This window comes from Trifolium pratense, linkage group LG4, assembly GCF_020283565.1.
Source record: "Trifolium pratense cultivar HEN17-A07 linkage group LG4, ARS_RC_1.1, whole genome shotgun sequence".
In the NCBI taxonomy this organism is placed as follows: Eukaryota; Viridiplantae; Streptophyta; class Magnoliopsida; order Fabales; family Fabaceae; genus Trifolium; species Trifolium pratense.
The window spans coordinates 51,420,111-51,446,490 of NC_060062.1; the positions used below are offsets into that span (position 1 = coordinate 51,420,111).

Consider the following 26,380-nt stretch of genomic DNA (forward strand, 5'->3'; position numbering starts at 1 on the left):
TATACTTCATTAATCTCATTTAATTATAAACTACAAGAAGTTATAATCAAATATCAAACATAATCCTCAAGAACTTGAAGCCAATTACATTTATAATCATCGGACAATCAATACATACAACAAGTCTAACACACATAGACAATTATAACAAATTCCAAACATATGTGTCACATATCAAATATCAAATAATGTACACATATCCTAATGCAATCTAATGCCACAATCTTCATGCTATGTCCCCTAGACATATCTAATGCATGTGGTACCATCTTCTTTATTAGAGTATCTCACCTCTAATATCCTTCTTTATCGGATAAATATAATCCGATATCCTTCTTTATTGGAATATCCAATATCACATATATTCATGAATGCATGTATGTATTTCATGAATTCACTCACAATCAATAGCATTAAGCTCTTCATTTACAATGTGGAACACTATCCAACATTTCTTCTTTATTAAGATAACACTATACCTTAATATACGTCTTTATCGAATAACATAATTCGATATACTTCTTTATTAGAATAACATGATTCTAATATTCTTCTTTATTAAGTTAATTAACACCTTAATATAATTCTTTTGACATTTAAACAAACATCATCAACACAATTAAAATAATCATATTCCAAAACAAGATACACACACATAATTCAATTGCATACATCATCACAAAAGCATAAGATTAAGTCATATTCCCAACACATATTCATGACCATCACAATCATATTTATTCTCTAAGATTACTCAATTAATCTCATACAATATGTTCATTATCCATATTATAAGCATATATGTCTATTACAACAATTAACATACATAATATAATATGTTAGAACCCTCAAAGTCATTCAAATTTCAAAACAGCAAAGTGTTGTGCTATCACGGTGGCTTAGCGAGCCGTAGCGAGCCGTAGCGAACGGTTCGCTAAGCGAAGGCCTAGCGAGCAGCAGCGAACCACACCAGCGGGACACTGGCTCCTGGCGAGCCATAGCGAGGGCCTCTTGACAGGAAGTGCTCAAACTTCGCATTTCCACCCCAAATCACCCAAAAATCTCATTTTTCATGTTATAAACCCCAAATAAGTTTATATTCAAGTGCAACAAACATATCTAAACACAAAAGGACGGTTCATTTCACCGATCTACCATTTTACTACGAAAAAGTAAAGATTTACCACTTTTACTCAAAACACTCAAGAACACAATGTTTTTGAGTTTAATCCTCTATAAATCCCGTTTTTATCCATTAGATTCGTTCATACATCATGATAAACATGTTATGAACCTTAGATTCGATTTCCATTAAGAAAAACTCATCTAAACTAAAACGAAAATGGGGTGGAGAAAGTTCGGGTAACGAGAAATCGACATTCTCCCCTTTCTCGTATCACCCACGAACATGAAATCTACTCTCTTACCTGGATTCGAAAAAAACTCGAAGATTTACTCTTGAATCCCTTCCTTTCTCTAAGCCCTAGCTCCTTGAGCTCTCCCTTCTCTCTAAGCTTCACAAGAACAAGAGAAATAATGATATTTCTCTCTCTCCATCCTTGCCCATATGGGCGCCCCTCACACACACACAAGGCCCATTGGGCCTCAAGCCCAATAACTTGATCCAACACGCGATAACTCTCACTACTCGCTTAATAACTAAAGTATTCGATAAATAACTAAAGTTATTAACTTACTTAAAAACCACGTCACCAAATAATTAAACACTTACGTAGTGAATAATAAATTTGGGTCGTTACACCTTTAGCATGCAAAAAAAAAAAAAACGGTTTCTAGAAATCGAAATTTTTTAATGTAAAATTTACACTAAAAAAAATTTCGGTTTCTAGAAACCAATTTTTTCTGCGCGCTAGAAGGGTGAAAAAGAAACATGTAACGAGAAGAGAAACATGGGGCGAAAAAGATACGCGCTCCTGCCGCTTATCACTTGCTAACAGAATTGACGTGTATTATGAAAAATCATGATTACTCTCCGGATATCGAATCAATTAAGTTTTATATAATTATCACTATTAAGTGAATCATGTAAATGTATTTTAGCACATGATTGAACATTTCATGTGCTAATAAACTCAATCAAGTATAAAATATATACTTGAATTTGCTATCAAGTGAATATGTTTCCTCAAAAACAAGACAAAAATTTATATTATATCGACAGAAAAATTATAATATGGACCACTTCTTCAAGCATGGGACATATTAACATTTGACTGTTTCGAAAAACATCACAAAAAGTTAAGTTTGATTTTTTCTTCAATAATCTTTTATCAGAAATAATTGCATAAAGATCTTCAAATAATAAAGACATTTTAAGAATATGATCATTAAATGATGTGAAACTAACTTAACATTTGTTTATACTAATAAAGATCATCGAATATGAAATGTTTTGTTAATAAAGATCGTCGATGATAGGATAACTAACAATTTGTGTGCATAGGAATGTTACAATGCAAACTATCTCTCTATTTGTGAGATGCCTGTCGTCCTATTACAATAGGTATCAAAGTTTTATGCATAATCAGAACGTAGAAAACATATTCAATTGAAGACTATAATCAAAATAAATAAAATTGTCCACTCCTCACAAAAGTTCCAACTAGTCAATCCAAAGAACATTTAAAGCTCCGAGACTCGCTCACAATTCTTCTCAATTGAGAGTACAAGGAACTGCATACCATACATCTACCCCTCCTGTGCTAACATGTTTGCGCTAAACCAACGTACATTTGTCAGCTAACAATAAACATATGATAAGATCTGACATCTCAACCCCGTGCAGATCGGGTAATCCAACCGAGCAACCCTGGCTCCTCCAGCAATCAATGAAAGGGTAGACTATGTACAATCCACATATCTAAGTCCAACTGTGTCAAAGATCCTCGTCATCTTCGGCAACTAGCTCCACCTCTACGTGTAGTGATGTAGCGATGAATATACAGGAAAATAGAAAGGGAGATCAGAATGTATACCACCCAGCCAACATTAATTTGTAACAAGGAATCCAAAGCAGACTACGTATTCAGCTTTGCCATGTAAAATATGTTGTCCCTCACAACTTCTGGACCAGCCGAGAGTGCGGTGAAGTGATTACAAAACGAGGGGCAACAATAAAAGAACAAGAAATTGACAGTGTACAAGATTTATTCATTAGCTATAGATTCCTCCAGCCTAAAGTTTGTTGAGGCTGCGGTCTTGAAATTAGGCTTGGAAGGGAAAACAAAAACTGAATTTGAAGAGTTTGAAGGCTGATATGCTGCTGAATATCTCACAGAAGTCATTGAAAATCTAGGTAATTGTTGCATGCCTGAGGCAAGTGGGACAAGTTTATAACTGACAATGTGTTCTGATTTTGGAAGAACATATACAGTGTCATTATGATACCCACATAACACAAAACTTTGTGCATCTGCCAATGAGTATTTGATTTCTTGCAGCAATTGTGTTTGGTTCAAAATTCGGATATAGTATGTGAAGGGGTCTCCCAAGATTGCATAAGGGGGACATTCCATACTCACTATCAATGGCGGTAACTCCACATTCTTATCCGGAACCTTTTCTTTAGTCACAACCCAAGAAGACAATGTTGTGGTAGAAGCACATTTCTCCCCAACCCCCAAGTCTCTCCTCCATCTCAAACACACAGTTCCTAGTTTGAGCTTTGAAGTGTTCATATTGGAACTGATTGAAAATACTTTCTTGAACTCTTCCCCGGCAACAAGAAGAGCGGGATTTGAAAGGTCTTCATTTCCATGTTGTATAGAGCACGTCCTTTCAACACCATCCTCTTCTTCTATGGAAATGGACTTCAACCTTAGTGGAACTTCACTGCAGTTCTTTGCACTAACGATGAACACAGATTTTTGGTTTGAGGGCAGTGATTCTGGCTGATCAGACTCTGAGGCTTGCTTCTTCTGATCAGACTCTGAGACTTGCTTGTTCTGATCAGACTCTGAGGTTTGCTTGTTCTTAGCAAGTAACAGTGGGTCTCGTCTGAAGGGCATCAAATAATTGTGGTTAATAACGATAGCAGTGTTCCCTTCAATTTGCAAGTTCTGGTGGACATGGACCATCTGTGCATTTGATTCATTATTATTTGGAGTATAACCCAAAGATACATAAAGCATGATAGGTTTAGGTCGGTGCCACTTGATTTCTAATCTGCACGACCAGGAGTCCCCATTTTTAATAAAGGGAACAGAAATTAATCCAAATGATTGCTGTATTTTCTTTATGTTATCTGAATCTAAATGAGAATCATCTTCCCCTTCCGGTCCAGATATACCAAGCAGCTGAACATGATGGCTTTCCGTAGAATATGGCGAGTCTCTTGGACTAAACAAGCCACCTCCCTTCACATCCACAAGATTGATCTTCAATTCACCAGAGTAGACATCATGGCCTTTGGAGACCAATGTTACAGGTACCAGGAAAACCTCTCCCACTAGTGCAGGACCGGAGGAACCAAGAACCAGGTCTACCTGTGGATCTGGTTCTTCCACTTGGGTAGACTTCTGGCCAGAGAATACAAGAACGGGGTCTTTTATGGGAACAGTTTGTATACAATCCTCCAATGTCCAGAGAGGTAAGCTATCCAGCGAAGCAGGACTTTCAGCTCTACAGCAGATTGCGAAGTGTGATCCAATTTTCGCAATAACAGACAGGCATTCAAGTTTTCCACTTTGATCTGAAAAATGATAGTGACTCAAATTACAATAAACATAAAATGCATAATGCGAAAGCAATAATAAACAGATCTTGCTGAAAGAGAAGTCTGATAAATAAATACAGATTTTGAAGGAAGTATAACAGAACTAACGATTTATAAATGAATAATCATCACATGGTTACTTGCACAATAAAAGATAAGTTAGTTACTATGTCATATAAACCACCCACAGTTAATAGCCATCGGGAGCATCACAATCACAAACAGCAGAATTAAAAATCAGAAGATAGGGTTATAGGGAGCATCAGATGAATAGAAACTTTGAAATGTAAGTGCCTAGTTTAATTGTTTATAGACACATTTAATGATGTACTGGATGAACATGTCAAGGGTATCTGACTTACCAGATTGGATGTCATAGGTCAACCGTAGCCATTTATTAGATACAAGCAAAAGAGACGGCGCTGTCTCTGTTCGCTTCTGTTGAGTATCACTACCTTCTACAGATTGATGCTTTTGGGCATTTGTTATGAAGAAATTACAAGAAGATTGGTTGAACTGGATTTCTAATTGATCGATCTCAACGGTAAGGGGTAAGTGGGAAATAAGCGATACTGTTATCGAAGTTGATGCTCCAGGCTTGATTGTCTGTTCATGGAAAGCAACAGACGCAAGCATCACCAACCTAAGTGGACTGACAAGATCAACCTCAAGCTGAACTGATTCATCTGCAGTAATCTTGAGATTACTGGAGTCTTCATTTTTTGTCAGGACTGAAGCCTCACCAACAAGTTCAAAAACCTCTTTGTGTACAATTTCTCTTTGCAGTAGATTCGCAGGACCAGCTGGACCAGTGTCACTCTGGACACCAGTATCAGATGATATTGGGAGTGCAGCCATTTCAAGGGAATACTCCACAAAATCTTTAATAGTGCCACTTTTCCGTGAGCACTCTCGCAAGTAACCCAAGACCTCCCACAACAAAGTTACCCATCCTTCTTTTCTGTATAGGCTAGCAATACTATCAAAAATCTGCTTTGCGTTCCCAATATCACCTTCAGCAAAATATTCTTTGGCCATCTGGAACCCACAAAAGGAACTCATCCTCTGAACTTTAATACTACTGTACGAGTCGTAAGCTTTTTTTAGAAGAGCAATAATTTCAAGTGAATCTCGGAACCTTTTTCCTTCAGAAACAGCATAATGGGTGTACTCTTCATCAGTGAGACTGCAAATCCAAAGGAAAAACTATGATTTAAAAGATAATACATAATGACATAATGAACTTTATTACCATTCATTTATGACTTACGGTTGCATATCAACATTATCCCCTTCCTCTAGTAACCGAGCAAACTGACCAACATATGCAGAAGGACCAACTGAATCAGCCCCACTGTCAACCTCATTGGGAGTTTCTGACATTGAGATAGCAAGCTCCAGTACTGACCTCTTCTCACTCAAGTAGTGAGCTGCTAACTGTTTCAGAGAATAAATCAGGATCACACAGTGAATCTTAAAACATGTGAACTAATAGACACCAATTTTTCACAATCAGATAGGTAGAGATAACAAACGACTAGATTCTCATAGAAACATACATGCATGTTGCAAACACAAATGTGTGAGTGCAAATCTTTTGCCAAGGCAGGGCACGACACTTATAGGCATATATCACAATCCCATATGAAAATGTAGAGGAAACTAGTTTGAAGGTTGATTAGTGTGTGGATAGACTTGCCAAATGCAACTTTAACAGTTGCCAAATATAAATTTCAACAGAAGAACATTAACGAGGGGAAAAAGGACAATGTTACTAGCTGAAATACAGACAAAAAAGAACTTGGTATAAAGTAATAGGGAGAGGGCAGTAAAGGGCTAGCAAATGGAGATTTAAAAAAAAAAGACTCCCCGTTTGGCCCTACTTATTTTCTACTTTTCTACTTCTCCTTAAAAGAAATAGAGAAGTAGAAAATTGTATTTGGTCCTATTTCTCCTTAAAAGAATCGGAGAAATAAATTAAAGAAGTAGAAAATAAGGAGAAGTTGGGTCAAACACAATTTTTTACCTATTTACTACTTTTAAGGAGAAGAAAAAAAGTAGGGCCAAACGGACCCTAATTCTAATGTATTTTTATTAGTTTATCTTTGTATTAACAAGCTAATACTGAAATTGAATATAACAAAGAAACTTAGAAATATTAAAAAGGATCATAATAGCTTAGTCAATTTCAATGTCTCCTCCAACATCCCGAAAATTGGGGGCACTCATCAAAGTCATTGTTGATGAATTTGGAGGTTCGATGTGATATGACATTTCCCTTAACCCTATTTTAGAAGGGTTTCCCTTCCATTTCGAATAAAGGCTGGCCTTGACGAACCAAAAAGGCTAAGACATAAGTAAAATTAATTACAATTTGTTCAATAATCACTAGTGGGAATAGGTTAGACCGAGCTAGGCTTTACATAATTAGACCTAACGTGTTCAAAAAATTCAAGGCTTGAGTCTAGCTTATTATATGACATAGGCTTTTTATGTTTGACTTTGACCTAACCTTTTTGAAAGCATGTTCTGACATGGCAATCAACTTAAATGCCTACTTTATATTAACATGTTTAACAAGATGAGTTTTATAAGGTCTTATTCTGATCTATTCGAATGATATAAACCTTTTTTGATGTCTAACCTGACCTTTTAAGGAATCTGACTTTATATTATATTTAAAATCTATTTTACAATAAGGCTTTTAAATATGTCAAAATTTTATATAGTGCGGTATCTTTAAACTATTGAAAGGGTTAGCAAGTACCTGATTTAACATACGATATACAAAATATAATATAATATAATATAATATAATAATAATAATAATAATAATAATAATAATGGTAATATTAAATATTTAAATTTAGTAAACTAGGTTGGCATGTTAGGCCTTAAAGGCTTTTTAGGTAGCCTAGAGCCTAATATATTTAACTAAATAGGCTTCTTAAAAAGCCTTGAACTTGACTTATTAAAAATATCTGACCCAGTCTAGACTGTCTTAGGCTAGACCATAAACCTCTGTTGGGCGGCCTCACCTGTTTCTAGCCCTAATAATCACACAAGAATTCTCAAAATATCATTATGAAGATAACATTGGCCTTTATTAGGTAATTTCATTAATCAAAATATTAGTTTGAACTTTAGTAGATTATAATAAACCAATGATGATTAATACAAAATTATAAAAAGATACCACTTCTAATTTGTTTGCAAACAAAAGGTTACACAACTTCCATTTGGATACTGTAAAAGACCATTTCAAATCTGTCATTGTAATGATTAGTATCATGATTCCAATGGTGCCATCATGCAAGGATTATACTATATATAATGGAAATCTCGAAGCTCATGAGCTATGTTAGCTAATAAGAATGGCCTACTTGATTGCCTTTCTCAACATGTAATGTATAATACAAGCTAAAGATTTTAAGAGGGGTGCTAACCTGGTAGTAATAAGCAGGATAATATTCCCACTCTGACAGTGGTTTGGATGAAGGAACTAAAACAGGTGGAAAGTTTTGAGTGATTTTTGAACTTGTCTCCAACAATTCACCAAATACCAAATATTGTCTACTCATCCACTCCCAATGAACAAATATTGCTTCTGGAGCACCAACTAGCCTTTTATATGTATTCTTATGCTGGCGGAACCACGTCACTGCTTCTGTAACCTTCCCACTATGCAGTAACAAGGTTGATATCTTGAAATGCAATTGTTCAGAAACAGATTTTATCTCAACTAAGCGCTGTACAGCTGGTAACCTTGTTGTCACCCCAACAATCTGTGGTGTAATAAAAACAGAAGATGCATGTGGCAAAAATTTAGCATTTTGGAGACATCTAATAACCACGCAAAAATTGAAATGTTCATGCAACTTCATTAATCACTAGAAATCATAGCTTTTAGAGTCTAAGACAATTATGGCAAATTCAAGTAGATTTGTCCATGTTAAAATATTTACAATATCAGTTGCTATATATGCTCATGGAGGATGTGAAAAAAAAATTCCTCACAAGGATCTTCATATGCATAAGGCAAAATGACAAATTTTTTTTATTAACTAACACAACCAACAGATGGAGCGAGCATATAAAACTAATAATAGCATTCCCACTCTAGAGTCTAGGCAGACAAATATCATCAATAGTGAAACAAAATTAGATAACTAAACCACACAAAAATTTCAAACCTACACGCACCTCTCGCAGTGTATGATAGGCCTCCTCATAAAATTTCAATGCCTCAGTCCAGTCACTTCGAAATTCTGCATATACAGCAACCTAGCAATTCATGGCATCTAGATAAATAATGCAAACTTTATTTTATTAAATTAAAAATATAAATAACAAGACCAAAGAACAATTAGAAAGAGAATAAAACTAAAGCGAGTCTCAGCCAATATTATGAAGCACTGACACTACTAACATGGAAACCTAGACACTAGTAACAAGTTCAAAAATGGAAGTGATTGTATGTAACTAGAGGTGTAAATGTTGTATCGATGTCGTCAGAGACTCAGACATGCCTTCAATATGAAGTGTCAGTGCTACACAACATATTAGTAGCACAGCACAATAACGAAAACTACTATAACAAAATAAATTATTCATACTTTGAAACAGTAGCGAACAATCAACTCAACAGAGCTAACATTCTTCTTCTCTATCCTCTGTTTAACCCTCCTTCCTTCTTCTCTATAATACACACCCGACAATTCCGAAAAAATACTCGCCAGCCTGCACCCAAACCAACAACATTCCCAATCATAAACCCAATAAAAAAAAACACACATCAATTAAACTTACCAATAAACCATTCCATACCTATTAAGAGACAATTGCAATGCCGATTCATCATTAGGATTCAATATAACAACATACTTCGCTTCTAATTCAGCTCTTTTCCGTAACGCAATCATTCTATCTTCACTAACCACATCTACAATCAAACAATAAAAACCACACAGTATAAATAAAAAATTAAAAAACCAAACACTATAGAGACATCACATTATATATGCATGGGTCGGGGTTCAAACCCCAGACACTCCAACATGGAATTTCTAGCCAAAAAATTGTATCTTTATAAGTTGTTTTCTCATAAACTATCTTGAAAAGTTTATAATAATACATAAAAGCTTATTTATTTACATAAGTTGTTTCGCATAAGCTCAAAAATAAGTCAGTCCAAACGTGCCCTAATCCACTAGGCTACTTTACCCCCAAAAAAACAATTGAGAAAAAAATTGAAGTTTGATAAATGAAACAAACCATTTGCATTGGTGTGAACAAGTACAACAACTAATTTAATATTCCTTGCACGTATAACACTTCTGCAAAAACAAAAACAAAAACAAAAATTGTTAATAAAATCATAAAAAAAATAGGTAAAAATGAAAATAATTAAAAAAAAAGAGAATTGAAAGTTACTTGATGGAATCGAGATCGGAGCAAACTTGAAGCCACTGAGAAGGATCACCAAAAACATGATTAGTCGGAAAAAGCGCAGCAAGAACGGAAGGGATTTTGGTACGGTGTTTGAGAAGCCAATCACGTTTGAAAATACCGTTAACGATGAAAGGAGGTGATGAGGAATTGATAATGGAATCGGGATCGGGTTTTTTCTTGTTGAAAAGATTGATTTTGGATAAATCTGGAAGTGCTAAGGTGTTGATTGGAGGTTGTTGTGATAATAGGTAGGTTGAGATTAGAGGATGAAGATCGGAACAACCTACCATAGAGGTTAGTGTTATGGGTGGAGTTCGTAATTCTTCTGGATATTCTTCCATTGTTTGTTGTTTCAGATTGGATCTGTTTGCGATGATGATGAAATGAAATGCAGTGGCTACGCTACTGTTGTTGTTGCTACGAGAATTGCTTCGATAAGAACTTCTTCAACACTTTGTTCTCTTCTCTTTAGTTATTTTGAGTGGTTTATGGAAGCTAAATGTTCATTTTATTAAATATTAATAATATTAATTAATTAATATTCTTTCATGAAATTATAAACTCTTTTTTTTTATCTAAATAGAATTAATTTTATAAATATTTATGGAATAATTATACACGAACGAATGAAAGATAAACAGCAACAAGCTGTACAACTAATTTTTTTGAATGGTAAAATCAATTATGTGAAAAACAATATCTATGATCTAGGAGATAAAACATTCTTATGCATAACTTTTTGAACTATTTGTAGAAGACTTACGACCTCTAATGCTAGGAAGTCAAAAATGTCAAACACAAATGGTATAAAAATATGTTAATTGTATGAACATGTTCTCTCATGTTTGGTTATAGTTTTGTTGAAACAGCTTTGAAGGTTGTTTGTTCCACATTGAGAGCTTCGGTCCTCAATCTTTTAATTTTGAAGAGAAAAACTGGCAATTTAGAGTTTGATCGAAAGGAAGGTTATGTTTGAACAAATATTGTTTGACTTAGGATTCAATTCGGATTCTTTTAAGTCGTTCAACGTTAACAAAAGTTTAATAACCACTTTGATCACTTAATTAAATATATTTTTTTTAAACAAAAAGTGAAGGGCTAAGAAGAAAAAAGAATTACATAGCTATGTAAACACGGACCTGGATTCCCTGCAGTCAGGGAAATCATGCAGTCATGCAGTCATCCCATTTTAATGGTCCAGATTCAAAACTCGTCAAATAAATAAAAACCATAAATAAAATCAGTGGTTGAGATTTACCTGCAGTCACTATAGTGACTGCAGGGAATCCAAATCCATGTAAACACTCTTAAGCATTCAAGTCTCACCTAGCCATTCCTTGGAAGTTAAGGAAACGTTGGAACAATTGATTATTTTTTGTGAGAAATATGAATTTTCTAGTTTCTCATATTTATAGGGAAGAGAACTATGTTGTAGAAAAGTTAGCTAATTTAGGACCTTGCATTAATGATAGCTTATTGTTTGATAATTATTCTATTGAATTTAGGAGCGATCTTGTTAGTGATCGGTTTGATCTTCCTAATTTTCGTTTTTCTTGGTTTGTTTCACCCTCCTATATTTCTCTCTCCTTTCTATATTATATTTTTAGAGGTTGTCCACTTTTGGACTTTCCACCTTTGTTTTAAAAAAATAAATTAAGCATATTAAGTCCAGCTATGTCATCAAAAAGATATTATAAAATTCACTACTTATAAGTAGTCTCGAGAACATGAACATTATTAAAAGAATTTAAAGATATATTGAGATTAGATGGTCAGTTAGTGCTCATTTTTACTTTATTAAGCATAGTTATGTATTTGCTAGGCTCTTTGTATCTATTTACCAATATGGGATTGGGGAGAATATCATTGTTCTTTAATCTTTACACTCTTTGTTATCATGTCAATTAGATTTTTGGAGTCACTTCTCATATGAAGATTCATATCTAAAAATATGTCCACATCTCTTCATTAAGGACATCACTTGCTCAAATCATGCACAAGTATGACACTTCCACAACCAGCTATTTGACTGCCTGCTTTTGCAGCACCATCAGTATTAAGGGACTTCCATCCTTGTGTAGGAGTTGTCCAAGCTACTTAATGTAATGTTTAGGAACCACATGGACACTATGATATGCCTCCATATAATGATTATAATCTCTTAGGAAATTACACACATGTAACCATGACTTGCTTGGACTAATAAAGTTAAAATCATGAAGCCTTTGATTCCTCCACCTCCATATAAAGTTGAAGCCCATGAAGCATCCTAAACTCTATTATTATTATATCTTATATGTTCCTGCAAATACATTGCAAACCAACTACTTTGAGTTACCAACAAGATGCTGCTACACAAAAGTTGCTAATGAATGGACAATCTCTCAATCAATACATGAAGCAATGTTTCCTCAGTCTGACCGCTATGACTACAGTTCGGTTCTGCAAAATTCCACCTACCTATTCTAGCATTAGTTAAGTTGCTAGTTGGATATGGTAATACAGTTCGGTTCTGCAAAATCATCCCAAAAACTAATTGTATTACCATATCCAACTGCCCAATATTTGAACTGTATGTTGAAGCTTGGGCCAGAGACGAGTTAAAGCTTTCCATGACGAATCATGAGGACTAGCAGTTACAGTCTCATTATCATTCCCATATTTTCCCCACATTACTTGATTCCAATTGCTCCCACGCCAACAGGGACCATCCCATTTTCAACAAAAACAAGCATCATTCATATCATTGAGTTTACACAAGCCTAAACCACACTGGTTTTTTGGTAGACAAAGCATTTCCCGCCCCACCATATAAAAACGTTTCTTCTCATCACTATCTCCCCAAATAAAACCTCTTTGTATTTTTTCAATTTCATTGAGGCAACCACGAGGGATTGGCATAACCATCATCGGATATATTGGCACTGCTTGGATAACAGATTTCGTAAGAGTAATTTTGCCAGCCAAGGACAGTTGTTGCGCTTTCCAAGCTTGGACTTAATCTTCTCAACCAGGTAGCGAAAATCTCTTATTTTTGGTGCATGTCCTAGTGTCGACACACCAAGATAATTTGCCAGAATGGTCGCCTCATTAAAACTAGATAATTCTACCAATAATCTTTGATCATTTCATTCACATTACGAGAGAAAAATATGGAGGATTTAGAATGATTAACTTGTTTCCCTGACATCGCACAAAACGTATTCAACACTTGCATAACGGTCATAATATTGTCTTGTGTAGCTTGTCCAAAGAGAAGAAGGTCGTTCGCAAACATTAAATGTGCAATCATTGGACCATTTGTTAGAAATGCTGAAGTGGGCCTTGATGTGAATGATAATAAGCCCAAAGTGTGGAGGTTTTATAGGAGGAAGCATAAAAGATGCTGAGGTGGCAGCTATGTGATGGATACGATCAGAGTTAGTTACTATATAAGGGGAGTAGGGGAGTTAGTTACTATATAAGGGGATTAGGGTCAGGTCTTTACGCAAAAAAAAAGAATTAAGATCACACTTTGTGATAGGGAAGCCGTTAGAGCTTTTTAGGGTTGACAGCCGTCGCTATCAACACATTCTATTTTCCTTTGCTTGTATTCGTTCTTTTCACAGTAATACAAACCTCTTTATCGTTTATTATAATTTTATTCACACAAAACCCATCACCATTCCTCCCCGCTCTCATATGGGTCAACTTATCCATTTCAAGAACAAACAAATAGGGCAACATAGGTCTCCTTGTCTGATTCCACATTGACGAGCAAAATATTCAGAGCGGCTACCATTCCAAAGGGTCAGGAAATCTACATCAACCAAAACCTTATGAATGAAAGCTTATTTGATCTGATCATAAGCTTTTGCAAGATCCACTTTAATAACAAAGAAGGCTGTCTTACTTTTAATCTTCGTCATACTATGGAGCATCTCTTGTGCATTGACTATATTCCAGTAATACTCCTCCCCGAAACAAAGCCGGTTTGGTATGGCAAGACAACAAAAGGGATAATGTGCTTCAATCTATTCACCACAATCTTTGTAAGAATTTTATAAGAGACATTACAAAGAGAGATAGGTCTAAATTGACTCACAAATTCAAGCTTACTCTCTTTTGGGATGAGACAAATATCCGTGAAATTAACAACAACTATCTCTTCCGGATAAATCCAATATGAGCTTGCAAACTCACAAACACTACTTGCCAAGATTTCCCTACCCTTTTGATAGACATCAGCAGGGAAACCGTATGGACCTGGAGCCTTACAAGCACCCTAGCAAAAAGAGCCTCTTTAACCTCTTCAATACGAATTGTTAGATTCATCTTTTTGCAAGATATCAAATGGGAGCGGATTCTCTCCCGTGGACAGATACCGGAGAAAATAATGTGAAGAAATATTAACTTTTTTTTCTCTTTAATGAGAAAGAAGCTAGTAGTAGGAGGATGTTGTCGTTCACAAGAAGCTGATCTTGAAGATAGTTGGAAATAGAGGCGTTGTGATTGTAAGTAAGGTTAAAGATGGGTTTAAGATTTCTATTTTATTTACTTGGTAATGTTCAATAATGTAAAATTATAATAAACTGTTTCTGTGTTTCATTTATAAGAGAAAAAAAAAACAACAATCTGCAATTGAAGATTTTTTCTGCATCATTTCATATGTAGTAGGTAAAAGGGTTGCGATTTCTTTTCCTGCATCACTCAGTATTTTGTGGTGCTTGAAGGAAAAAATTTCATGGTTGAAGCAAAGGGAGAGTCGGGAAGAGATGGAAGCTTAAAAAATACTAATTAAAACAACAGTCTTTTTTGTGCTTTAAATTTCAGCCGTTGATTTATTGACAAAAGAAATTGAGGGCTCAAATTTCTTCACATTTTTTCCTCCATTTTTTGTCCACAGGAGAAAATCAACTCCATATCAAATACTTTACACCAACATCTAATGAGAATTGAAGTTACAAAATCAGCTTGTGTCAATATCATGAACTTTTATTGGACGTCAGTGTAAAACTATTTTACACCAACATTTCATCTTTATTACACTCTTATATTATTACCTTTTTTTTGTGGAAAATACCATTACTTCTCACAATAGATTTTTGTCAATGGTACTAGTAACTAATAAAGTATGACACGTAATTAATTACATCCACGAAATAATAAAAGTATGTGTTCCTTCGAAAGAAAAACATAAGTATGGGTACCAACTATCTTTCTTGCAACATGGTAGTAGCTATCCAGCATGTATGAGTTCCCATTAAAATTAAAATCCAATTAAACTAAATACTCTACAAAGCAACGGAAAAATGAAATTCATCGAATCGCATTCCATGGTTGTCCACAGGGACATGAGCAAACCATTAAATAACGACCAATTTTCTTCGATCCAAAGGACTGATCTCTTCTAATTGTAATCTTGAAAATGAATAAACCTGGGAAGGAATTCATTACCACCAAGAAATAGGGCCCAGACCATCCTGATTTAATGATCCCTGTAAAATAGACATTTAATCAATCCTCCATCAATGTGCAATGCTTATTTAGTTTTGATAAAATGCTTGTTTATTAGGTTTTTAATCTATCTTCTACAAAATACTATTGATACGGCAAGTAGTTCAAACACATTTTTTTAAAATAGTTTGTTCAATGATGCAACCGATGAGATTTTGGCTCACAATCAAGATATGTGATCATATTACAACTACTTTAAAACATGGCATACATAAAAACATAGGAGAAGGTGAAACAATGTGAAAAGAAATTAGTAAGACTTAGTTGTGATATCAATATTAGGGTTTGAATCATCCACCGGGGCAAGGGAATGGATCCCTTCATGTTATTTTTTTCCATGTTAAATATCAAGCCCTCACCTAATATATCTGAAAGAGTGTGTTTAAAAAATGGAGAATAGAGAGATCGAATGGTGGGGATTAAAAATATGACCACCCGTGTTTTTTACTACAAGAAAGGATCCACACCCACCCACCAAGGCAAATATTCGTGGTAAACACACAAAAGAAAAGAGTGAAAATTTCTGTGTGCATGGAAGATCACAAGTCGACAATTCATCGTCAATTATTAATTGAAGGACAAAACAAATGACACACTAACATAACATCTGAATCAGATTATAATAAAACAAAAATTATAATTATAGTAAATTTGTGACCTGGAGAACCATAATGATTAATTGATAGTAAAATAATCAATAAAACTCTTAGCACCCAATTTCATAATGATTACAAATTCCCCCATCGTATTTATTTTCATAACATGAACATCATGATTCATGGCACACAAATACGATCGGTCTGTACAATTCAAAAAGCCATATATATCATGTACTTTAAAATAATCATAGAAATGCATGAACCAATGTAACGAAGAAAGTAGAGGCCACAAATGGGGAATAATAACTACTTACATTAACCACCATTGGGGCAAATGGCTTTGAGTCTTTTGGTTGCTCAACTGGAATAGGTGGGTAACTCACACTTTGAACTGCGAATTTGATCTGCCACATTGGTAACCAAAACTTCATTTCAGCTTTATTGTCCAAGCATACAATTGAGATAAAAGAAAAAGGAGTCTAACCTCTTCAGAATCACCAATAGCAAATGATTCTTCGCCGTAATCCCAATACCATGTGCCTGTTTTACTGGTACTGTAAATTTGACCAACATATAATCATGATATTTTAGCAGAGGGAATTTATGTACAGAGAGAAAAATATCTTATGTGGATATGCTTTGTATTATGTTTATAGTTCACCCAAAAGTAAAATTGGATAGAGGTAGCATTACCTAGTTGTTGATACATAGTGGCTTGGGTCGGGCATGTGATGTTTAGGAATATAAATGTCATCAAAGAATCCAAGGGATACTGTCAATCACAAATTCATAATTACTAAGCAGGGAATATCTTTAAATACAACAAAAATTGATAATCAGTGATATTTTTGGAGGATGCAAATATTGAATAGCACTGTAACATGAAGCAAATAGTAGGTTATTGTCAGTGTCACAACATGAATATAAATATTAGATTGATGACAATTCAACTTGCAGGGTCACACACTCACTGATCTCTATGGAAATTCTGGATAGGATTTGAGTTAAAATATTTAACATTTATTCAAATTAAGTTTTGAATGAAACCTCTATTCCAATAAAAATTGGCTAAAAACCAAAACAGCAATAGAATGTGGGCAAAGTACAAACCAAAAATTTTATTTTCCTCATCAGAAACTAAATTAAAAAAATGGATACCTAACAAGTAGTATGAAAGAAAACTTAAGTTTGGTGTCAACAAGATGGGCTCAATAAACTGATTATGTAAAATCTTAACAATCTTATATATGGAGCAAAATTACATATGTCAAGAGATAATTACAATCAAGGAACCAGCTGAAAATTGAATACATACAGCGTAAGCCATCAGCATCAGATCTAAGTAGTTTTGCAGTAATAATCTCCCCCGTAAATGGACGAAACATAATCAAATTAAATACCGCCTGCAAGAAATTATACAGTTACTGCATACTCAAAAACAATCACAAAACCTTCTGCCATCAAACTATAAAACATTGCCATGTACATCAGAAAATTGTAACGAGTAAAGAATTTAGAAATGAAAGCAATTGATTTTTGTAGGTCCAAAACTTCCAGTAAATAACTTGTTATTGCAACACAATAGCATGACATCAAATTTGTGCCCATAAAACAAAATTTAAGGACTGAATTTCAAGTAGGAGATTTGTCTTCTAAAGAAGTTAAAAATAAAGCTAAACAATTCACTTCAAAGTAGAAAAATAGTTCACTAGACCTAAAAACCAACATTCAACTTCATAGTCCCATTATATAGAATTCAAGTCCAATCATACGACGAAAAGTTCAAAACCAACCCATAAACTCATACCAGGTAGGTTGGAGCACCATCACCGGGGAAGACAGACCCTCCTTTAATGGATATGATATCATAAACAGATATGCAAAGGCCCAATTTTGCAATAACCTAACATGATTAAAGAAACACAAAATGAAGCCAGCTGAAATAAATCAAATAAATTACATATAATGAGTCGTAAAGTAAATTGAAAATGTTAGCAGCAGAAAACCTTATCCAAGAAAAGCCTTTCAAGCTCCGAGAGTATGGCTTCTCGAATGGGAAGGGCGAGAAGATAAGGAGGCAAGGTCAACTTATGCTCAATCTTACTGAGATAGAACATTGAGCCTAAACCCTGTTACAGAGAGCTAAGAAGACCCGGAGAAATACAACTGCAACAGAAAGTATTTATTGCTTTGACGAATAGAACTTCAATGTCAAAGCGAGATACAGGTTCTTCTGATTCTAATATAGTTGCCGCTGTGCTGCACAAAAATGTTACTTTAGCAGAGGATTAAAAGTGGGAAATATATGAACTAGAAACACCGTGGCATGACCGAGATTGCAATTAGAGAAAATAAATATAAACTAAAACAAAAATGTTATGACTTTTACGAGTGGCAACCGTTTTGGTTTATTCATGAAAATACGGAAAGCCCTTAAAATGATTGAAACCAATAACAAAAAAATGAGTTAATTCATTATCAAAACTCTTAGATTCTTACCCTAAACCTTCATAAAAATAGCCAAAATAAAAAACAGTTCCCCCAATTTGAGCAATCAACATTTGGAAACATAGAAATCAAACACAAACCAAAATCAAAGAAGTCGATATTCTTTACGAATTTAGCATAACAAAATAATAAATTAGTGATAAATTAGACATTTAGACAACATAAGTAATAAAGATACCACCAATATGATATCCACTATCTACCATTATACAAGTGAATCATATTTCAGAACTTATACCAATTATCAAACATCAGTGTTGCAGCCAGGAAAAAAAATCGGATGGGCCACTAAGAAAAACAATAATATATAAATTAGATACAAGAATTATATTGCATACAAAATTTAAGTCCTAATAAGCACAAAATTGATATATAATACCTCTCAATCCAAAGCACAAAGAAAAAGGGAAAGCATAAGCTAACTAACAACGATAAGAAGAACAGAAAAACGGAACAAAAACAGAACACAGTCAACAAAAAAAAAATCACTCAATTTCGATAGGAACAAAATCAACAATCAACATTGTGCAATCACTCATTCAATCAACAAAACAATCCAAACAAAAGGGGAGTGTACAATCACTCCTTCAACCAACAAAACAATCAGACAGAGAGTGAGAGCGACAAAGCTTACCAGTCGCCGGAGCGTTTCAGAGAGGGAGAAAGTTTCGCCGTCACCGGTGAGACAAGCGAAGGAGCGAGAAAGCGTCGCCGGCAGTTACACACACTAGAGTGGGAGGAGAAGCGGGTATACTATCTGGATTTTTTCTACTCACACCCCAAAAAAATCTAGTTACACCCAAATTTCATCAAAATTTAATCATAATACCAAAACTGCCCTTCATTATATAAACTTTTAAAAACAGTTTCTCATCTTTTATTCTATTTCTAATGCTTCTGCTTCACTATTCTCTCTCACATAAACCTTTTTCTCTCACAAATCCCATTGATGTGTCATTAATTTCAATTAAAGATTGAATTTGAAGGTATTTCATTAGGAGGTTAGTGAGTTTATACTCATTCAATTCTATGATATTCTTTATGTATTTTTATGGGAAATTTCATGATGTTTTCCTGCAACAATTGCTTAGGTTAGTGAATATAAATTGAGTTTACATAACCTGATTCTAAATTTCATGTTTTCTTGCACGATGAACTCGTAACATAGTAAATTTCATGTTTTATTGCTTAGGTTAGTGAATGTAAACTGAGTTTTCTTGCCCGATGAACAACTAATGCTAAATTGTAAACTGAGTTTACATAACTTATGTAAACTCAATTCACATAATCTTATGTACACTTAATTCACACTTACATCGGTGGTTTAAGGGTTTACGTTAATTAAGTTTGGGTAAACTCATTTAACACTTACATTATGTAAACTCAGTTCACATTTACCTTATGTAAACTCAGTTCACACTTACATCGGTCCATTAATTAATTTTAGTAAACTTAAATAAACTAGTTTAAGTAAGAACGTGTAAACTGAGTTTACATAACCTAAGTAAACTCACTTAATACAATATTATGTAAACTCAGTTCATACTTACATTTAGTTTGTTTTTTTTTTTTATCTATGTAAACTCTCATTACTTATAGTATAGATTTCTACAACTTACACATGATTTTCAATCGATTTAATTTTCTTTTTTCTTTCTTTCTGTAGTAAATGGACATGGAAAATGAAAATGATGACGCACCTAGAGATGGAGTGGAACCTCAAAATGCACAATTCAATTGGTCCACACCAACCAGTTTTCCATATGTAACATAGGACTAAATCACCATTTTTGCATTAGTCAGATTGTTCACTCTCAATACAATGGAGGTAACATGAATGTCATCTTCCTAAGGAGCTAACAATCTAACATAATTGAAGGTAAATTGAGAGAATGCAAAGTGTGCAAGGACATAGTATTGGTCGTTGGATGTGTGATTTATTTACTTTGCCTTTCAAAGTTACAAAATTAAGGGTTTTTATTTTTAAACAGCAAAATACATTTATAAAGCACAACTAAAAGCACAAGATATGCCTAAGTTGGAGAGAGTATACAAGCTGCCTAGAGGCTTACAGGGAATTGAAACAAAACGTTAAAGAGAATATAACATCACCTAATGATGACTTGCTAACACAAAAGCTAATAACATCACCTATATCCTACCAGACATTGCAACATACAAGCCACCAAGCTAAGAAACATGAAACATCAGACAAAAACCATATAGTCCTTCCTAAACCAACTAACAAACCTGCACAAACAGCAAGCAGGGTCCCTATTCGATAATAACACAGCGAAACACAGCCAACAGGGAACCAAAAAAAAAAACTCAACGCCAACACTGTACCGACAGCCCCAGCAGAAAAACTTCTTTCGTTATCGTTGAAAACAATCACCAGGGTCCCAAATCCATTCGTATATGTAAATGCAATGGTATAGGTGAAAATAATCAAGTTATTAATTTTATTTTCTCTCACTATTTCATTAGGATTCTTTCTCACATTATTAATTATGTGATTGTTCCTTGAGTTCTAAATTGTCCACAAAGTCGTGTGCGGAACAAATATAAAACCATTCCTTACTTTTTTATTTTTGCCAATCTAAAACCATTGAAACCAGGGACGGATCCAGACATGAAAATCTGGTGTGGCTAAAATCTTAAAGAAAATCTAATAAAATAAAAATAAAAATAAAGAAACAATGAGCATAAAAAAGATAATGTATTATTAATTAAGGCATAAGGTTCTTGATACACCGGTTCAAACTAATAGCAGAGAGAAAGACACCTTTAAACTATAGAGGCCACTAAAACAAGCAGCCAATTAAAACACAAATTCCAAAGGAAACCAAAATACAGAACTGAACCCCTATATCATAATATTGAAGTACAATGGGTAATATAACATCATCTCATTCCATTTCCAGCACAATCAACATAGAACCAGCAAGCTCCAACGACCACGCCAATCAAGCAAACAATGCCGAAACACAATACATTTACAACAAAAATCGTCTACCATCCATTTGTTGAAAATGAGCTAAAATGACATCATTGTCAATTGTTGCAAGAACATCTCTTTCTATAAGAGTTACAAGAGGGTCATTTAACCATTGATCACTCATTTTGTTACATAGCACACTCTTCACTAAATTCATAAGGATAGAATAACTACATATTTATTGTGTTTAATTTTAAAAAATAACAAATTGGAGCAGCAAAATGATGAGTATAAACACAAGGCATGTTTTGTTACAAGGATATGTACATCAAAAACACAAAAAACTAGCAAAAAAACACAAGAACCAGGCCATACACCAGAAACATAAAACAAAAACAACAGCATCAGAGACAGAAACTGAAGCGCACAACACAGACCAAGGATCATACTAAGTTGAATCATAAGTTCATAACATATAAAATATGAATCCAGAAAAAATAAGGGTGAAATGAAGGTTTTTAATTTTAGGGTTTGGAAATTGGAAGCAAATTAGCAAAACGTACCTTTTGTTGACTATTGTTATGGAGGACGACGATGGTGGCTATGGGGTCGGGGAAGGTGGACGTGGACGGCGCCGGCGATTAGGGAGGACGAAGATGTGAAGATGAGTGGCAGTGAAGTGAAGACGAAGAGAAATACGCGTGCTTTCTCTTGTTCTATGTCTTTTGTTTTTTTTGCAATTTTCCTCTTTCACTATATATATATTTAAAAAAAAAATAAAAAATTGTAAAAACTGGTGTGGCTTTAGCCACATGCAGCCCCTTGTGCGATTTGAAACAAAGTAAATAAATTTGAAAAGTATAATTTTTCTTTTAGAAGTTATTACTATCAATTTTCAATTCATTGATCACCCATTTTTGTAACTAAATGCAATGGTATAGGTGAAAATAATCAAGCTGGCATCAATTGGGAATGATTTGGATTTAGTCTGACTCCAACAAATTACATGCATAACCAAGTTAATTTGACATAACCAACTTAATTTGACAAAAGAAAAATTGAATAATTTGAACGTACAAACTCAATTCACATATATAATACACAAACTCATTTTACATATGTACACAAACAAACTCAGTTTACGTCTGTACGTGAAATGAATTCACGTTAACCACTTCAAACCCATAAAATCAAACACAAATCAAAATTGATAGATGGAATTCAAAATCAACCTAATTTCATAAGGAACTTGCAGCAGATTCACAATCGAACTCAAAGAAATCGCAGAATCATGAATTGGTAACTCGAAAACTTACCTTTCAAATTGAGTTTCAAAAATGTAGATGGAGATGAACGCGATGGAGAACGACAATGACGGTTCAAGCGATGGCGACGTAGATGGCAGTTTACCAAGATTTTTTTTGGGTGTGAGTAGAAAAAATCATAATATCTAGGGTTTCACGAACTGAGAAGAGGGTGGGATAAACTTGTAATTTTCTTAAAATACTAGGGGTGTTATAATAATTTTGCATATAAAATTGGGCCAAGGAAAACGTAAAAGATTCGCTAGAAGGAGGGGTTGAACCTCCGACCTTGTGGTTAACAGCCACACGCTCTAACCAACTGAGCTATTCCAGCTAATGGAATAATTTCGTCTGTTTACTAATTTAACCCTTAATTAACGACTTTGTGATAATAAGGCTTATTATCATTATGGTATTTCTCTCCCAGTTCATTTTGCCTATAACAGTTTTTATAAAAATCAAAGTATTAAGGTTCTATTTGCCAAACCATAACAGATATTTGATAAATTAGTTTATAACGGATTAATTTAAAGTTTATGGTTAATAAGCTAGTTAATTGAATTTGTAGTAGTAAAATTTACGGTTAACTAGATTATAGATGTGAAATGAAATAAAAAAAAATTAATATTTAATATTTACAAATAAGATGACAAGGGTACAATTGGAAGAAAACATAATAAGTGATAAGCTTTAAGCTATAACATAATTGAATTAGCTTATCAAAATAAGCTATAACATAATTGGATTTAGCTTATAAAAATAATAAGCTCGTGAAAAGAAAAAAATAACTTACCAAACAGTTTTTTTTTCAAAAAAAAAAAAGAGCTTATAAGTTATAAGTTATAAGCTCCAAATTTGGGATTTCAAAACATAGTCTAATTTACTTATTTATTTATGGAATAACAAGAAGGTTGAAGCTCAGGAAAAGAGTCAAAATACCGCATTACAACTCGCGGAGCCGAAATATCACTAAAGTAAGCTAAAAACATAACTACTTTGAGAAGGACAATGCTCATACAAAATCAAAGTGATACCACCTTCACAAGCCATATTCGCCATTGCATTCGCATAACCATTAGCTTGCTTATAATCATGATTAACTCAAACCTCCCAATACAAGCTCAACAACATATGAATATTCTCCAAAAGGCTCATTCCAGCTATTGTGCAAATCTTCGTAAAGTGGTAGAAGTTGTGCGACCATTGAATCGATGTGAAGCTCTAATTTACGAATACCGATCTTTCTAATCAGCTTTTATTTTTGACAAAATGGCTCTAGTCATCTTTAAACCTTCCAAAATTCCCCCATAATTCTGTAACATAAGCACTACAATTGCCTAAACCTTTAAAAAAACTAAACATCCATTCAACATTACCTCCTCTAAGCACACCACCACACCTTGCATTTATTCCACCTTTAACAGCAGAATCTATATTGAGGTGAACTCAATCGATCTCAGGGGGCCACCATCTAATATTTTTCAAAATACAACTTCTCATACCCATAACATAATGTAAATTAGTATGACAGAGTAATTTTAAGCTTGTTTTCATCCAAATGTTTGTAGGAATTTTCACCAGTATGCCAGAAGGAATTTCCTAAACAAGCTTGAAAAGCACAACTTCACTAATTTTCTTCCACCAGTTCTGAGACTTTTGCACCTATAATGTTAGTAGGAATTTCAACATTTAAATAACTGATATTCAATCCATCATTGATGCAGGCAAGCACTGATTCACCATTTCAAATAGACCATATATTCTATCAAAAATTGCTCCATAATTGCATTATTCTCCCATAAGCTAAACTATTAATAAATTTAGATATTTATGTTTTATAAAATAAAAAATAAAACTTTATGTGAAAAACATATACTAATATTTCTATGAGTATTTATACAATTTTGTAACAGTGATTTTAATGTCAGATGTAGAGAGGTCAACATTTTAATGTTATGCAACTCATGATACCAAGCTAAAATTCATACTTGTTTATGTTGACAACAGTATTAACTTGCAACTTTTTAGAACTCCTCAACCTCAATTAAAATTTGGTGACTTTTTCTAAATCTATCTATCCATCAAGGATAGAGTTAAAGCATAACCCAAAAAAAAACTAATATGTTGTTAGAAATTTTGGGATATATTAAATGAACTTTACATGATATTGATATTGCATATTGATTCTTTTCTGACAAAATATGTTGGGCCTTACACAATTAACTTTCTATGATTTAGAATGGTCTCATCATTAAAATGATTTTGCAACACTTAAGGATCATTATCATGTAGATTTATTTAATTTTATCGTAGATTATCAGGTAAATGAGTTTAATAGTAGATTCAGCGAGTAAACAACTGAGCTTTTTATATGAGAGTACAAATTTGAATTCTAATGATGTATTCAAGTCATTTAATGCTAACGACATTTGTAATGTTGAAAAATTTTACACTTCATTTTTTTTCTATTAAAAACAATACTTAATTGGTATATGAGATGCAACTTTATGAGTTTGATGTGTTTAAAGATGTTAATTTTTAGATCTTCTTCTAGGATCATCTAACACTTTTATTCTCTAAGATGCTACTATATGCATCTAAAGAGACGAAGAAGACAAAGTACAAGCAGGGACAGACCTAGAGGGGGGCAAGCAGTGGCCAAGGGCCCCCCCTCCCCCTCATCTACATACATACATATATATATATATAATATATCATATTATATCATATACTATTAGTATATTATAATTTGTAAATATATCTATTATTTATCATTTACATTATATAAATAAGAATTTAATTGATATGTATTTACGGTGTAAAAATATTTATATTGTCGAACAATTATAAGTGTTGAATTATTAAAAACACAGCATTTTAATAAACAAAAAATTAGTTGTTTCGAGTGGTAAGAGTTTTGGGTCTCTTAAGTAAGTGGTCAAAAGTTTCATATTTGACTCTTGTATGAACAAAATTCGATTGAGGGGAAGAACTTATTTTTTGTGCCCCACATATTTTCCGGAAGCGATTAGTCATCGGTCACCATTAAACAAGAAATTCGTATATATAATACGATAACATTAAAAAAAAATACATGGACATGTGTAATAGGAAAATTTACATTCATTTTTATTATTATTATTTTATTATTTTTCGGCTCCCGATGTGATTAGCTTCTGGATCCGTCCCTGAGTACAAGGACTTTCATGGTAGATCATGCAAGCGATGAAGAGGGTCCGAGGGTAGACAGGCAGACAAATGACAACTACAAAATAAAAAAAAAACAAAAAGGGTTGGATTTTATGGGATGAACTATGATAATATGTTTTAGATAATCTAATCTAACAGT

General features: G+C 33.7%; 2 protein-coding genes and 1 non-coding gene across 5 annotated transcripts; all 3 read right to left on the reverse strand.

The window, feature by feature from the left end:
• Positions 1–2,394: 2,394 nt before the first annotated feature.
• Positions 2,395–10,676, reverse strand: LOC123881439 (trafficking protein particle complex subunit 11). Its single transcript, XM_045930131.1, has 9 exons — positions 10,169–10,676; positions 10,010–10,071; positions 9,563–9,677; positions 9,352–9,475; positions 8,939–9,019; positions 8,182–8,520; positions 6,006–6,172; positions 5,098–5,921; positions 2,395–4,711 (listed from the first exon to the last, which is right to left on the reverse strand). Exons 1-9 carry the CDS (start codon positions 10,525–10,527, stop codon positions 3,168–3,170), a joined length of 3,615 nt encoding a protein of 1,204 aa, XP_045786087.1. The 5' UTR covers positions 10,528–10,676; the 3' UTR covers positions 2,395–3,167.
• A 4,591-nt stretch (positions 10,677–15,267) lies between these two features.
• On the reverse strand, positions 15,268–22,465 carry LOC123881440 (DNA-directed RNA polymerase III subunit RPC8-like). 3 transcript variants are annotated; one of them, XM_045930135.1, is made up of 9 exons: positions 22,291–22,457; positions 19,424–19,557; positions 18,288–18,540; positions 18,089–18,184; positions 17,597–17,684; positions 16,975–17,053; positions 16,766–16,835; positions 16,596–16,685; positions 15,268–15,663 (listed from the first exon to the last, which is right to left on the reverse strand). In XM_045930135.1, the coding sequence occupies exons 3-9, from the start codon at positions 18,396–18,398 to the stop codon at positions 15,619–15,621; spliced, it is 579 nt and encodes a 192-aa protein (XP_045786091.1). In that variant the 5' UTR covers positions 18,399–18,540; positions 19,424–19,557; positions 22,291–22,457; the 3' UTR covers positions 15,268–15,618. The 3 variants fall into 3 exon arrangements, with proteins under 3 accessions (XP_045786091.1, XP_045786090.1, XP_045786088.1); XM_045930134.1 differs by lacking the exon at positions 19,424–19,557 and having other exon boundaries at positions 18,288–18,535; positions 22,291–22,465; XM_045930132.1 differs by lacking the exon at positions 19,424–19,557 and having other exon boundaries at positions 22,291–22,465.
• Positions 22,466–23,291: 826 nt separating this feature from the next.
• On the reverse strand, positions 23,292–23,365 carry TRNAN-GUU. Its single transcript has one exon. It is a non-coding gene; the product is annotated as a tRNA-Asn (tRNA).
• Positions 23,366–26,380: the final 3,015 nt, after the last annotated feature.

Bases quoted from the DNA above. Each gene is read 5' to 3' on its own strand.
- LOC123881439 (XM_045930131.1), bottom strand. From the start codon at position 10,527: ATGGAAGAATATCCAGAAGAATTACGAACTCCACCCATAACACTAACC. The intron at 9,476-9,562 runs GTATGGAATGGT...GTTTGGGTGCAG, and splicing joins TTGCAATTGTCTCTTAATAG to GCTGGCGAGTATTTTTTCGG. The intron at 8,521-8,938 runs GTGCGTGTAGGT...ATTACACCACAG, and splicing joins CCTATCATACACTGCGAGAG to ATTGTTGGGGTGACAACAAG.
- LOC123881440 (XM_045930134.1), bottom strand. From the start codon at position 18,398: ATGTTCTATCTCAGTAAGATTGAGCATAAGTTGACCTTGCCTCCTTAT. The intron at 18,185-18,287 runs GTTTTCTGCTGC...TAATCATGTTAG, and splicing joins AAAGGCTTTTCTTGGATAAG to GTTATTGCAAAATTGGGCCT. The intron at 17,685-18,088 runs GTATGAGTTTAT...AATTTCTTGCAG, and splicing joins ATGGTGCTCCAACCTACCTG to GCGGTATTTAATTTGATTAT.